This window comes from Cydia splendana, chromosome 16, assembly GCF_910591565.1.
Source record: "Cydia splendana chromosome 16, ilCydSple1.2, whole genome shotgun sequence".
Classification (NCBI taxonomy): Eukaryota; Metazoa; Arthropoda; class Insecta; order Lepidoptera; family Tortricidae; genus Cydia; species Cydia splendana.
In genome coordinates, this window is record NC_085975.1 from 19,186,191 (window position 1) to 19,201,965 (window position 15,775).

Below are 15,775 nucleotides of genomic sequence, written 5' to 3' on the forward strand. Positions count from 1 at the left end.
CTGCTGACCGCCGTCAGGTTCTCACGAGGGATAAACCAAGATTTAGTTGAGCCAAGGGGTTTTAAGTTTTAAGTTGAATTATGGATACGACTAACTTTATAAAGAACTTTGACTTAGCGGCTCACATCGACCCTGTGAGATCACAAGGGTTGAACCAATCTTGTGATTTAAGATCGCGTTCCTAGGTACTGAGGCGGAGATAAGAGGAGACATGCAGGAATCAACCAATAGCATTGGTTGTAATCCATCGAAGCGTAGGAGGTTCTCTCCTCCTCAATAGAAAGCAGCACCAATGATATTTAAAAAACAGTTTTAAAAGCTAGTTTAACGGCTCGCACCTCGACCCCCATTGCTGACCACTGTGAGATTCCGACAAGGGTTGAACCAAGTATTTTTTGGTGGTATCAAAGGATTTTGTATCAATTTTTTGAAGTGAAAACTTCTTTAGCAGCGCTGTGCACTTTTTGAGGTGGGGAAAAAATGATAAACTCGAGACAGCGGAAGGCGTAACGCGTAAGGCGTCTCTCCTGTCTTTCTACCGCACGGCGAAAATGTATGCCTGAGCCTGCTGTTTCATGTAGGCGGCGCAGGGAGCTTGCGTGACTTATGTTATGTGTGACGGACAATGTCATTGTTTTTTGATTTAAATGCCATCTAGTGAGTTTCCCTCAAACTGGTATTAATATAACGGTAGTACCAGTAGTACCCACAGTGATGTGCTTAGGGGTTTCAAGTAATGCGAGGATACAACGCTAGATGGCGTTACCCTCAATTATACATAGTGCTGCAGACATTTTGCACTATATGGCCCTGTTATTAATATTTTGAGTTACAATGTCGTTGAGTTTTCCCGGCACTCCCGGAGTGCAACCCGTTGTTTTTTTTTAAAAGAGAACCTTGCGGGAACCTGTTGGATACCGTGAGATTTGAAGAATAATCGAATTATAAACATTTTGAGGTATTTTTTTATACTACTACATGTGTACATGTGTACCATAGCCTATGATAGCTTATAACTCCAGGGCATCACACAAAGACACTTTCGACTCTAAAATGGAGTAAAACTACCGTATATTGTGGCAGTACAATGCTACTATGCTCAGTCTGGAGGATGTCTTGTCTGTGCTCCAGGGTTATCACGCGCTGACGACCTTAAAATAGCATAAAACCTCCCAGTGACAGCCCTAGCCCCAAATATCAAATCGAAGTGTTTAATTCCCCGATAGTGCTAAATGTCGAGCGTTATCTCGAGGAATGTCATAATGAATTTCGAGAATCGTCCTCTTACGCTTCTCTGAATACTTTGCTCTAATTTTTTTATTATATTTTTGTAAACTAATATGTAACGTGTAGAATAAGTTTAAATTACTGTTTTGTTAGCCTTAAATATAAAACTGGTGGAGTCATCTAAAATAATAAACCGGCTTACTTATGGTATGGTAATGAAGGAAAATCCCGAGTGTGGCTCACAACAATACCTCACATTATTACCCACAATCGAGGATTCGGGGCCCTTGCCTGGCCAGCTAAAATAAAATTAAGACATTCAAACCTAACCCTTACATAGAATAGATACGTAAATAATTAAGACTTTCAAACATCGTACAATGTCGAATTCCGTCATTATTCTGGATATCGCCACATCGCGCTACTTTTAGGTTTCGGACCATATACCACTTGTTATACAGGTAATGAGCTGTACAAGTGCTTGTACAAATGATTGTAAGTTCAGCCAGTACTCCAAAGAAGAATTAAGTCTAGAGCTAGACCCACTTGCATTCTTGGCACACTGTCGCCAGTCATAAAAGAGAATTCACGCATGATTTAGGCATCTGTGTGAATGTGACTTTAATCTAATAAGAGAACTAAGGGACACGGCCGGTTTGTGTCGAGTAGGGTAGGTATTACAGTCTTTATTACAATTTTGTCGCTGACGTTGTTTATAAGTATAATCTTGTATATCTTTATCACTCATCAGAGCATAGAGAAAAGAAAAATAAACGTTAAGTTATCGACTTAAGGTCCAAATTGGAAATGAGAAAGACATGAGAGAAATAAAGTTGTTAAAAAATGGTCCCAAAGCAATTTCTGTAAACCAAGGTGTATCAGATTTAAGTTGCCTTTTCGTTAAAACTGCATCTTATTATGATTTTTAGATTATTTCGAAAGGTACTGTCGACCGGGGTGAATAGGGATGGCGCGGGTGAATAGGAACATAATTTAAAGTGTAATTTACCTGACAATTTCTCAATAACTGCCCACACAAACTGTGTCACACAAAATATACTATTATTTTCAATCGAATCAATTGACACAATTTGCGTGGGTATTTCTGAAGAAATTGTAAGGTAAATCACATTTAAAGTTTTGTCTCTATTCACCCCAGCCATCTCTATTCACCCCGGTTGACGTTATGCTATATCTGGAGCATATATTATAAAAAAGTGAAAAAAGTTTTTAAGACTTTTTAAACCAGTCCGGGCACTAAACCTAATACTTACAAGTAAATGAAACCTTAGCAATGTCTCTGGTTTCTGCTGGAATAAAGCATCTGTATAGAATATAGCTTATGCCCTCGACTTCGTCTGTGTAAAATAATGATGATGATTGATAAAAACTACCCTATGTCGTTTCCAGGCCCTCTAACTACCTCCATACCAATCTTCATCTAAATCGGTTCTGCGGTTTAAGTGTGAAGATGTAACAGACAGAGTTTCGCATTATTTTGTATTATTAGTAGGAATACAAGTTGACGCGTTCCATATATTCAATCAATGGTACATCAAGTCGGAAAAAGTAAGTTATACCTACACGACAATCTCTCTACGAAAATATATTTTATATTATCTTAATTGGATACCCTTAACTATAATCAATCACTACCCAACAACTTTTTACTCAAGATTAAAGGAACCAGTTGCTTCTTTAAATTGAGGTCTCCAACGATATCACCGAAACCATTAACATTAATTACCCAAAACAATCTCGCATTGTGGTCTCATAATCTCTAAATAAATACAGGTGATCGCACAGTGGGCGACACGCTAATCTCCGGACAAAAAACGGCGCATTTATCTACGGTTTTTACACGTAAACATTTCATTTAGTTTCGAGCATGATAAGGGGGGGTTTGACAAATAATTGATAAGCTGCCACGCGACGCAAGGTGCCCCGAGATTAGAATGACAAATATTAGTTTCTTGAATAAAACACTGTTTTCGATTCGGTTCTTTTTGTGACAGATAACAACGCAGGTGTAAGAAAAAAAACTGTGAGAAAATATCCTCACTTTCATAAACTTTGCTCAAACTAACAAAGCAATAAAACAAAAACTAACAGAATTGAATTCGGCGTAAAAAGATTTTTTTATTCGCTTCCCACGTCCAGTTACAATACTTACAATTTCACCTAAACAAATAGAATGGACATGATCTTACGGCGGCGTGCCAAATATTTAACGGTATATAAATTAGTAGGCTAGCTCCCACCGCCCGTGGGGCGAGACGTGCTGCAAAAAATACCTTTTGTATCTCACCTTATTATTTACACCTCTGTGGGACAACACCGAACTGGCCGGAATCGCGAAAAAACTTCTTTAGGAATAAGAGAATTGTAGCGAGCGTGAATGAAACTCCGATACTGAATACTGGTCAGTATTGTGTACTTAAAGACCCTTAGCGTGATTATTCCTTGTTAATGGGTGGTACCTTTTCCATTCATAAGCTTCTCTTATAAGAAATCAATACGTAAATGCGTCATCAAAAATGATTTCTTTGTAACGGAGGATCTATAATGTCATTATGCCGTTTTTAGACATAATTGGGCCTAGGGCATGCATCATTGAGACGTATCGACCGAATTTTATGGTCGTTACACCTTAATAGCCGCACAACCATGATAAATGCAAGTCGGCGTCTACAAAGAGCCATCGACGGTCCCTCATTATGCTCTCACATGTCCGAAAAGATTTTGTCCACTGGCCGGGATGGTCGGCCCATTGGGCAAAAACTTCTAATACATTTTTGGATATGTTGATATAATAAATATATGCGAAGGTGGGAAACAATGGCAATATATTAACGTGTAATGTTTATAAACACAATTACAAAAGGCAATTTATGAATCCGTGTTGGGTTAACCGTTTGACGCGGCCCACTCGTCCCTGTTATGACAAGAAAACACACTTATGCACCCATGCAAAGAAATAATTTAAAATCTAAAACTATATTATAAGTATGTATAAATATTAAAAAGGTAGGTACCCAAATACTCTTCGTATTGGTCTCGTCCCGTCCCTACTTGTCGTTCAGAGTCTGAACTTCAGACACGATCTAACTTAATTAAAAGATGTGTCTACATGCTACAATGACTTGTTTATCTTACATAACTTAGGTATACAAGTTACAAGGCATCCGTTTCCTGACCGCGATTATATCGTTCCACTCAATCCATAAAATTTCGTTCCCTCGTCTTACCGGTAAGAAGAAATAACGATTTTTTTTAATTCGCGTTCCATCAATTAACCTGTTCTTGAAGGAACGAAATAACATAACCGTTTTGGAACAATATTAACAATATCGGTTCCGAGCCCTGAGTACTGCTACCTCAGCGTAACCCACGCTGCTGCTGCGTAAGTTGTGCTCGCTGCCGTCTTGAGACTAGATTGACACAGTTTTCAGAAAGTGCACTTACTGGGAGCCTGCTACCTCAGCAGCGCTCGGCTCGGCGTGTTTCTAGAGCTGCATCCGCAACACTGCTGGTGCAACTCGCAGCAGTAGGCGCGCGTGAACAGCTGCCCGCAGTGCCGGCAGCGGAACAGCTGGGACGGACGCTGTCTGTCCACGGTGTGGCGGCATATGCTGCAGTTTCTGTCAAATTTACGAAACAAAATTATTCAATCAGGAGCTTATAAATCCTTTAATGGTACCTAACTAGAACGATAGGAAACTGCCATTTCGTCAGTGTTAAATTGAAATGCATTCCCAGCTCTATCTTATTTAAAATCAAGACTAACGTACGTAAGCGACATATTGTTACAATGCTGAATATTTTGTTTGGGCAATGTTTTCACAAAATGTGCCTTTTTTCTGTATTCTCTTAGATTCTTTAAAAATAATGTCAATTATGGCCAAAAGTAATCTTATAAGTTAAAAAAACGGACAAGTGCGAGTTGGACTCTCCCATGCACCGAGGGTTCCGTACTTTTTAGTATTTATTGTTATAGCGGCAACAGAAATACATCATCTGTGAAAATTTCAACTGTCTAGCTATCACGGTTCATGAGATACAGCCTGGTGACAGACAGACGGACAGACGGACAGTGATTCAGTCTTAGTAATAGGGTCCCCTTTTTACCCTTTGGGTACGGAACCCTAAAAAATGCATAGGTAATCATATATGTATATTTTTTCTAACTTATAAGATTAATTAAATATACCTATGTATATTACCTACCTATACGTAATAAGGAAACTACTGAAAATACTGAAATGTCTGGTTTCAAAACACTTGTACAGAGGCAGAGGAAAGTTATATACATATGCGCTTGTCGGCTTGTAAAAGATGTAAAAAATATGTTCGTATAGAAGAAGAATACAACTAGTATAATCTCAAATTCTTACCTGGTTTGACCCAAATCATGGCGTAAAATATGCGCTCCGAGCTCGGAAGGGCGCGCAAAAGCCGCACCACAAATATTGCACACGCACTCATTGCGGCCGATCACTGGACGACAGACCCTTGAAAGATACCAACTTATGTCTGGTATAAAGGACACGATCTGTTTTACAGCCTCTGTGGACAGTCTCAGCAATGTCAGTAAGCCCAGAGGCTCTGTATTTACTGCTATTCTTCGATCGAGTGGTCTACTCCGAGAAGTCTGCCGATGTGAAATGTCTTCAACAATTACGCCATTGCTTGGACACTCTAGTTTGGTTTTAGAGAGCGAATCGGTCACTTCTGTCGAGCGTTCCTTTGTAGGTATATCTATATTTAAATCATTTGTTGGTCGGTTCGTTTTCAACATGTTTAGTATTTCGCTTCTTATTTTGTTACTTTTATCTAGTTCCTCGTTAAATATTTTGTTCAGTCTCATATTCATCAAGTAATGTGAGAGGGAGAGGTTAGAATCTATAGCGCACAGTGAAGTGTTGGTCATAACGTTGCCAACGATGCTTATTTTGTTCTTATTTTCTTTCGTTATTGAAGTCGCTATATTAGCTGCATGTTGGCTCCCGCCAATAACAAAGGTATTTGTTGATATTTTTTCACTCAACATATTTTTCGTTTGAAAATTTGATACGAATGAGTTAAATAAGTTTATTATAGTATCAAGCTTGTTTTCAAGAACTTTTATTGACGTCGTATCTGCATTACTCGTTTTGTTAAGGTCGTAAACAGGTTCTACTACCGCATAATGATTTTCTGTTGTTTTAGTCATATTTTCCACATCATTTAGATCCTTTATCATAGCACGGGTCTCATTGTCCGTAGTCTGAAGTTCTGAATCTGATTCGTTTGTCATATATTTTTTACTAATGTTACAAGCTCCAAACGTGATGTGAGTTTGCACATCTCTGCTCTGTTTAGTATCTAAAACAGGTACGTGATATAGACCAGCTGACTTTATTTGCTTTAAACGTTGATGCAGCTTAGAATATTTTGCTCCAGGATGGTTTTGATCGTCATCTCCAATTTTGGGCTCATAAATTATTTTATGGTATGGATAAGGACTATTATTTTGGTTGCAGTTCTCACAACTTTTTCTGACTTTTGGTACATTAAAAGGCTTTCCAGACACAGATGGTGACGAATACTTGGACCAGTCTCGAACAGATTGGTTATTAACATAATTGTTCCACTTTTCTTTTTCTTTCTCTCTGTGACGACTGATTATATATTTGATTAAAAGCGTCTGCAACTTATCGTTTTTATTCATCACTTTAGTAACAAAATTTCTATCGTACGAGCTAGGTATAGGTCGGCAGTAAGTGGTTTTCTCTGCGTAGGATTTTTTAGAGTTTTCGTTGGTGAATGAAGTTTGCAGGTTTACATGCTTGACATGATCCTCAAAATTTAAATTACGTTTAACGGCACAGTTTTTCAGGCGGTAATAATTTGCTGTCGATAAATTCAAATCACTGTCAGTATCCGAATTACTATTATAATCAATATCATGATAAGCTCTTTGCTTACAGTGTCCGTTTTTGACATCAGAATCACTTGAATTTTGTAACTTATAGAAGTAGTGATCTCTTTTTATGGAGTATGTGTGAACACTAGGGGTCTCGTGGTCTGATAATATCGTATATGAAGCAAATGTATTCCTTTTCGAATCATTTGTGCAGTTGTTGTTATTAATTTTAAAATGGACTTGTAATTTGCCGTCGGCTTTACAAACATTGGAATATTTGGCTATCAACCGATCAATTCGCATATCCAGGGCATCCGAATTTAATTCTATTTTGCTTTTTGTTAAAGTATTCATAATCGATATGCATTAAAACAGGAATTTATCAAGAGCTTAAATGCAACAAATTCACCGGTTATCAACTGACATTTTACTTTTATTTATAAATACAGTCTGTCAACTGTCGACATAATAATCAAATGGTTTGAATGCGTCCGCCATTGAAGTCTGAGGTTCTATCTGTAATACGCAGGGTAAAGTAAATTTTTAGAGTTGTGGAATTTTAAAGATAGGTATTTATACTTCGTTTTTATAGCATTAGAAAATGCTTAGATGATATAACCAAACGGAGATGCCTTGTCTGTAATTTTCGGTACAAAACATTCTGCCGATTTTTGCGAGGGAGGGGTACGTCAAATGTATAGGTAACCAACGTAAAAAATGCCATGCCAGATAAACGTCAGTCCATACAATGTGTATGACCATTGGCCGCCTATTTTCGACAGAGGGGAACTGTTAATGACTACTCCGTTTGGTTATATCCTCTAAGAGAAAAAGGGGTTAATAATCTTGTGTATTTTTATTGAAAAAGGCTTTAAATAAATAGTACTTAACTATTACTTATGAACCATAAAATGTAAATTGTTACCTAAATACATATTTGCTGTGACTTATTTTTCAAGTGTTTTTCAATAAAAAGACACGTCACGAGTTGTTTGTCCTTTTTTAATGTTAAAAAACGAAGTATAATATCCACAATTCACTAATATAGTTTTTTTTTAAACTATGAATTACTGCACATAGGCAATAGCATGTATGGGACGATCATTTGTTTCTTGCATACAATATGTATGACTTAATAGTTTAAAAATACAGACTTAGGATACATAAATACCTTAAGATATTTAAGATCATAAGATCTTTTGTACCTACTACATGTATGCAATTATGAAAGAATAAAGAATAAAAGTGAATGCTGATGAAATATTAGGCAATGGCTAATTTCATTCCAAGCCAAAAAAACTCTAGAGTCGGACCAAGGTAACTCTGCACGGCATTGATTTGGCAATGACAAAGACAAGTGTGGCCCTGTCACCGCTAATGTCCAATTTCTATGAAAATATGACGTTTATAATGTCGCTGCCTCACTTTGTTCAATTCAAATCGGTGCAAAGTAAGCTTAGACGGACTCTAGTAGTCAATGATCTAATAAATAAAACCTGCACATAAGGTGACACTGAGACGTTTCGCCGTCTGTATTACCATACACATGTAGGTATTGCGACCGGCGGTTGGGTGGTCTGCGTTTCGCCGGCCACCTCCGCGCTTTACTCATTGTGAACTTCATAACATTCTTGGCAATCCTTGATTTTAGAATCGGAAATTCGTAGGTTTTTGGGTCTTATCATGGATATATATACTTAGTTGCCTGCTAGTATCTGGAACGTCAGGACGCTGAAAAATATCTGACATGTTCTAAGAACTCAAAAAAAATCCTAAGTCGTTTAGATATCTTAAATGTCTTTTCTGTAGTCAAATGTTGTTTAAGTCGACGCTGTAGACCACGTTTTACAAAGATTAAACCATTGTTTAATTGTTTATTTATTAGACATTCATAAGCATAACAGATGCACTAAATCGCTTACAAACTAGCTATACACTTCTTCTTCATCCATTTTTTCATTAAATTAAAATTATTATAAAATTTTTCATGTCACACATTTTTTGGTCAGATAACGACTCAGGAATACTGAGAGCTCTTTGTCAAAACTACCAACACTATCCGCGAATATGTCGATCTGCGGGGCAAACTTGGACAAGTAATAAGCGGAATTCGTGTCAACTGCTGAACCAAGTGTCGTAAGGCTGGATGATGTTTGAGCCTCGTTAAGGCTCTTTAAAATGCCCGTCGCTGAGCCTGAGTTTTCCTCTTGCCTTCGAACCGGTGTGTTGCTATTGTCGCCTTTTGGTTGCTTAGTCTTGCAGAGTACACATACCCAGGCTGCTGTAACGTATCTGCCCGCGTCCAACACATTCGCACACTCGAGGCAATATGCTGCTGGGCACTTGCCACACCGAAGGTGTTGACCGTCCTGTAAAGTTTCATGACACCCTTCACATTTATTGCTGTCGGCCATCTTCGCTATTGTACGGTACTATTTTCCTATTAAGCGCCTGGCACTTTTCTCGCAACAATTGTAAGAAGCGTAGACTTGCGCAAGAGGGCTACAAAAACGCTCAACCAGAAAAAAAAATTTTTTTTCGTACCTTGCTATGGCAACACTAATTTCGCCGCGTCGTGTTGGTAATGCTGCATAAATGTCGGTGTCAAAAGTGTCAATGTCACTGTCCAGAACTGTCAGTGGCGACCGACGTGGTATTGTTGTGGTGCCGTTATCTCTTCGTTTCTTTTTGAAACATCATGAATTTGAAAACAAACGGACAAAATGTGTACTCTCACCAGTGCAACAGATGTCAATAATAAGCTTCTTTCTTCCTAGTTCGGTATTTAGGTGTAATATTCCAGTGCAAGTGTTCCTCTGGATGTTCTCTGCGAAATCACTGAGTCGAGACGTACGTATTTCAATTTAATTAAGTAAAAAAAGTAGCAAAGCTCTAAGTTCCAATGTTTACTTGGCTAGGGTTGCCAGGATCATTATCAAACTATCATACTTCGATAAAATTAAAAAAGTACTTTTGGCCTATGTTACCAATGTTATCATGTACACAACTGTTAAATAAATTAAATCAAATTTAAATTCATCATGAACTAGTGTACCTATACACACACTGAACTTGCAATTATATGATAGCATATGAGCGTGGGCATTTCTTAAGGTTTTGGGCTCTATGTCATGTATTTATGGTGCGTAAACCCTTGGCTCAATTATTCTTTCAAATACCTCTATCGTAAGTATAACAGTAAAGAATAAAACCTTGGCGTCCTTTACTTCCCTCCTTCCTCCTTCCTTCCTTCCTTAGGTCTTCATTTATCTTAATAACGCAAAAACTATCGGGGAAATTTATATAACAGCAATAAACGAGAAAACTAGTATTAACGATGGATCGTAGTTTTTATTAATCGGAACCGAATGTTTATAGGTTTTTTATGGCAGTTGCGTCGCGCCGCGTCGTGTCTCTCTAGCGGGTGAGGCGATTATGTTAAGTGCCCTGCATACATATTCAATGAAAACAAAACCCTCTCATAGTTACTGTTCATTAGAAATCATATTCATTAGTTATCGGAAATGTTGATAAGTATTTGAATAAAATATATCTTAATATTGGCTCGTAACAACACCAAAAGCAAACACTTGTGTCCTTTTAGAAAAAACTAGGTCACGTTAATTAATCATATCATATGTAGAGAAATATAAGTAAGGAAAGAGTGCTAACTCCACACATCAGTTTTCTTACCGAAACGCAAGTTACTTCGTAGTCGACATCTAGCGTCATGTACTGGATTTATACCGCCAAGACGAGCAAAGCGAAGCGCAAGGGCACTACCTACCTTTTCTCGAAGTGCTTCGTCGTTTTTTTGAACCCTCATAACTTGGGTTTGGATTTTATTTTACTCAATTAAAATAACTCGCGTTTTGTTAAGAAAACTGATGTATGGAGTTAGCACTCTTTCCTTACTTATATTTCTATATGATCATATTAATCATATACTACATACTTAGGTATACAGTATACAATCATGACTTTTGATTCAATTCCCCTTAACAACAATTTGAATTGAATGGTTATTCAATTAGGCACTTACACAGTCGGGTAAATCGGGTTTATAACCGAAAAGACGCCCTTGTAGAGGTCACGTAGAGTACCAGGCTCATAACACTACCCTGAGCCACCCCACGCCCCCACCACTAAGACCTATTCAAATTATGTCGTGAAATATACACATTACATTGATTACTTCAACATCCATTGCTACATCAACCAGTACATTTCTAACATTAGTGCTTTATGGAGCAGCAATGTATTATATCATAAATCGAAAGTCGAATGTATCAAAGGTTTTAGTAAGGTCCTACCTCACCAGACGTGTCAGTTACCTACTCCAAGGTGAAGGCTGCTCGTCGCCATGACGGCAGTCTAATCATCTGTTGAAAAATAAATTATGATAAATATTCCAATAATTTATACGCCAGGATAATCAGACCTACGGCAACGTTATAATACCGCTGATTATGAGGCTATTGCTTGATTATGTTATTTCGTGTGTGTTGTTTACTTTATTGTGGTAAGTAGGTATATGATGTCGTCGTAGTACGATATTGTTTATTTGCTGATTACGATTGTTATCAAAAAATAGTTTAGCTTTCAAAAGTTACGAATAAATAATCTAGAAATAACAAATCAACGTTTTATACACATACAAATTTACAGGCAGGCAGGTTTTTATTTATTTTATTTTTAGGTATTTCATTTACATTGTGAACTATATAAAGTCAAATTCAAACTTAATGAAAACCGACCTACATTGTTTTTTATAACACTTTTCAAGTGATTTAAATTATCTAATTGTATCCAAATGACAAAAAAGTTATGATTTCTTTAGTAGTGAATAAAATAACCAATTCAACGACATATAAAATGATTGACATCAAGCGTTCCTCTTCAAGTGTCAGTTTAGTATACTGTAGTCATCTCGAGCATTCATAAGGATCGTCACTCCATTTATGATCATGTTAATTTCGAGCCCAAAACGTGTCTACAGCGGAGTCCGGCATGATTCCACAAACAACATAATAGAAAAGATTCTAGCGACAAAATCAACGAAGAAAAAAACGTGACGCGAAAACCTCTAGAAATCGAAACTTACAAAGCCTTAACGACATTATAAAGTAATTCAAATGAAATGGGGATAAAAAATGCCATTGAAATTATGCCGAGTGAAGGAGACGGCGATAGCATTGTGTTTGTATAATGGTTTATCTACATGCGCCTGTGATTGTGTCTGAGGTTTTTTTATTTGATATTATTTATGAATAATAGGGCATTGTAGGGCTAGTTTGGGTTGCGTCTCGTTTTTGGGGTTCAATGGCGACATGTTGAAATTAATGTTTGTCTTATTTATCGTTCATTGTTATAGGCTCTTTATTTTATAATAAATCAAGTGTGAATTGCGTCATCGGCAACTGATCGACTACTTAAATGCAGATCAGGAAAGGAAATGCTTATGGAGGGGAATATCGTCCGGCGAACTGGTAATCTGTGGGCCCTGTTGTGTTGAATTGTTCCTGTACGTTGTAGACGCGAATGTTCTAGGTAAATCCCGATTTAAACGGTTCAAGAAATTGTATGCAATATTTAATACATTGATACCTACAGACAGAGTACAATGAATTCAGTCGATCGGCCAAATACCGCAATGTACCCAAAATCGCTACTTACAAGTTGAACAGTCTAAATGGGGCGTAACGATGAACATTCATTTTTAAACTGTTTCTTAACAATAATACATATCTAGCATAGATACTATACATAGCATACATAGTATACTTACGTTAAGTACTTATTATATATGTAAAATGCAAATAATGGATAACTGTTATTAGCCATCTGTTATGTAAGCAGTCATATGTAAAACTTTTATTAGCTGTTGTTGTCCTATAAATAAATATGTAGAAACCTTCCCAGGCGTCGGAACATCAAACACACAGACCCTCAATCAGAGATCATGGCACAAAAGTGGCAAATATTAGGTCGGCGGCACAAAGCACGCGAGCGAGGGCATAATCCCTGCGCGAGCGCATTCCTCACATACAGGGATGAAAGGACGGGAAAAAACACCACAGCCTTGCTGTCCAAATTATTTGCTGACGAGATGGAGTAGATTTTCTCAATTTTTGCTAAAGTCGAACCACGCTAAGTTTTCATGCCAAATGCTACGTCAAGTATGGAGATTAATAGGGATACATACTATGTATTAACGTGGCCAGAGTCTAATTGTGTATACATCGCTCATACTAATTTTGGAGTTTTGTCTCTTAAATGTTTGGAGATTGTCTGTAAAAAATACTCGGTCTAAATTCTTTGTAATTACAATATCTTCCACCGAAAACGAATATTATATATGTATGTATATAGGGCTTGCAATCCGGATATCCGGATATCCGTTTTATCCGGATATTCGTCCAATTTACTATCCGGATTTAGATGAGGTTAGTATTCGGATAAAACGAATAATTCGAATACCATTTATGACAAAAATATCATTCCAATTTTTAAGAAAACTATTTCACAAATGTTGAAAATAATAACGTTAACCTATGTCGATTTATTGATTTATTTATTTGGACACATTTTTACAGTATAAAAACTGTTTATTTAAGTATTTCTCCTTGATTGTCGACTACTCCCTTATTTTTTTTAAGTACCTATTTGGGAACAATCTTATGCAGATCGACCTAGCTCCGTAAAACGTACAAAGTAACTTTGAATGTACTTAATTGTACCGTGTTCCTGTCAAACGCGCTGCGCTGCATTGTTGTTAGCGTCTGAATACATTATTAATAACGTGCGAACAGAACTAAATTGGGTCCAACGGAGGAGAACTTCGGTTGATATTGAACTGCCGAACGAGATGCAGTAGCTGTTTAGCAGATATGATAAGACAGTTTTAGCATTCTGCATTTGAATAAATCTGTAATGAAAACCTTGATTGACCTTAAATTCAATGTAATATCTGAACAAGAAGAGACTGTCTCGACAGTTAGAAGACGTATTCGATTCTCTAAATATCATCAAAACCACATCTAGTACCATATGTCAATAAGACGCCAATTTCTTAACTGAAGAAGAGTTTGACTAGAACTATAATTCAAGGTTGTAAAATGTACATGAAATAACGCCAAATATCTTGTGATTATCTGAAGTCACTTAAGAAATGAATTTCGCAGCGCAGGTGGCTGCCAGTGCCAATAGTAAGCGAAGGGTTGAAGTATCTCCATAAGCTATAAATTGTTACAAACATAGTTTCAGTCAGGTGTTTGCGTTTGCAAAATTGAAGCAAATAATACCGTTCTCATTAATAAAATTTGCCGAAGGTTGTTTGTCACAGTAAAGCTTCAGTGAAAAATTTTTCCAAGTGAAAACCGGACAAAAAAAAATCGGCAAAAAGGTAGAACTCCTAAAAATACCTTAGCACTTGCTGTTACGAAACCATTTATACGTAAAATTTGATTCTATTACACTTTTTGCAAAGTTCATGTGAGTTTTGTTAAATAAAAAGCAAGTATTCGAACTATCCGTTTTATCCGGATATCCGGATAGTAAAATAATAAATATTCGAAATATCCGGATACAAAAAATGGGCGGATATTGCAAGCCCTATATGTATGTTACTTGAATGTTAATGTTATATTTTATATTATAAAGAATGTAGTTTTAAAATAACAGCGTAATTTCGATTGTATGGATGCCACTTCGTTCGCGTGATTCTTAAGTAGACCGGTCTTCGGCGATGTCAATCTAAAAGATAAATTATTAGGCTCAAATATTCTTATATTTTAAAGTAGAGATAGGTACATGTTAAATGTTGTTTATATTTATATGTATGTAGACTTTTTTCTGTGCCAAAAGTTTGTAAAACTCACTGAATAATCTTCTAAAACAATTGAGCGCGATTATTTTGAATGTACTGTCAATATTGACTGAAGCATGAAACATTTCAAGTGTTGACTCGGATAAGATAGGGCTAGCTAGCTATTCCCACGGTCCAACTAACACTAAAACAATCATTATTTGCTTAAAGCTGATAAAATATTACTAAATGCCGACCAAGCCTTTTCTACTTATTTTAATCATCGTAAAAAAATTACAAAAGGGTTTTATATTTCATTGTATATTTTCCTATTTCCTGTAACTCAAACACCCTAAATAGTAAGTTTGTTTTTTTTCTTACGCACATCGATTTAATTTAAATATAGCTACATTTTTTTTTTGAAGAAAATTTCATGTCAAAAATATACATTGCGGATTGTGGAAACGAGGGAGAAATAAAGTTTTACATCAACTTCTCAATTTACAAATCAAAATTCTTAAAGCAATAGCATTTAGTTAAGAATGAATGTATTTCAAATTTTTACATATATAAATATAATTAATATTGCCGAACCAATTATTAACCCCGTATAGTGCACCTTATTAGTGGTGTAGACCCGAATGTTACTCGGAGATCGTTTTAGACAAAAAACAAAGTTGGAATATATTACAAACGAATCTCGGGTATTTGGCACGCCCACCGTTCGCCCTTAAGGCCGAGTTCATCCCAACATTTGAATATCTCCTTCATATGCTAGCTACTCGTACACTACGTCAACAGGTTCAAGCCACGAAACATTGAGGATACTTTGAAGA

At 36.7% G+C, this 15,775-nt stretch overlaps 2 protein-coding genes across 3 annotated transcripts in view; one reads left to right on the plus strand and one right to left on the minus strand.

Annotated features, from left to right (window-relative positions):
* Nucleotides 1-15,775, plus strand: part of LOC134798431 (protein prickle-like) — a 151,620-nt gene that overhangs the window by 78,262 nt on the left and 57,583 nt on the right. The window lies entirely within an intron of this gene.
* LOC134797933 (uncharacterized) lies at nucleotides 4,440-7,535 on the minus strand. The gene is made up of 2 exons (XM_063770274.1): nucleotides 5,622-7,535; nucleotides 4,440-4,868 (listed from the first exon to the last, which is right to left on the minus strand). Exons 1-2 carry the CDS (start codon nucleotides 7,484-7,486, stop codon nucleotides 4,703-4,705), a joined length of 2,031 nt encoding a protein of 676 aa, XP_063626344.1. The 5' UTR covers nucleotides 7,487-7,535; the 3' UTR covers nucleotides 4,440-4,702.

Coding starts and splice junctions, on each gene's coding strand:
- LOC134797933 (XM_063770274.1), bottom strand. CDS start 7,486: ATGAATACTTTAACAAAAAGCAAAATAGAATTAAATTCGGATGCCCTG. Junction 4,869..5,621: donor CATGATTTGGGTCAAACCAG/GTAAGAATTTGA, acceptor TAAATTTGACAG/AAACTGCAGCATATGCCGCC.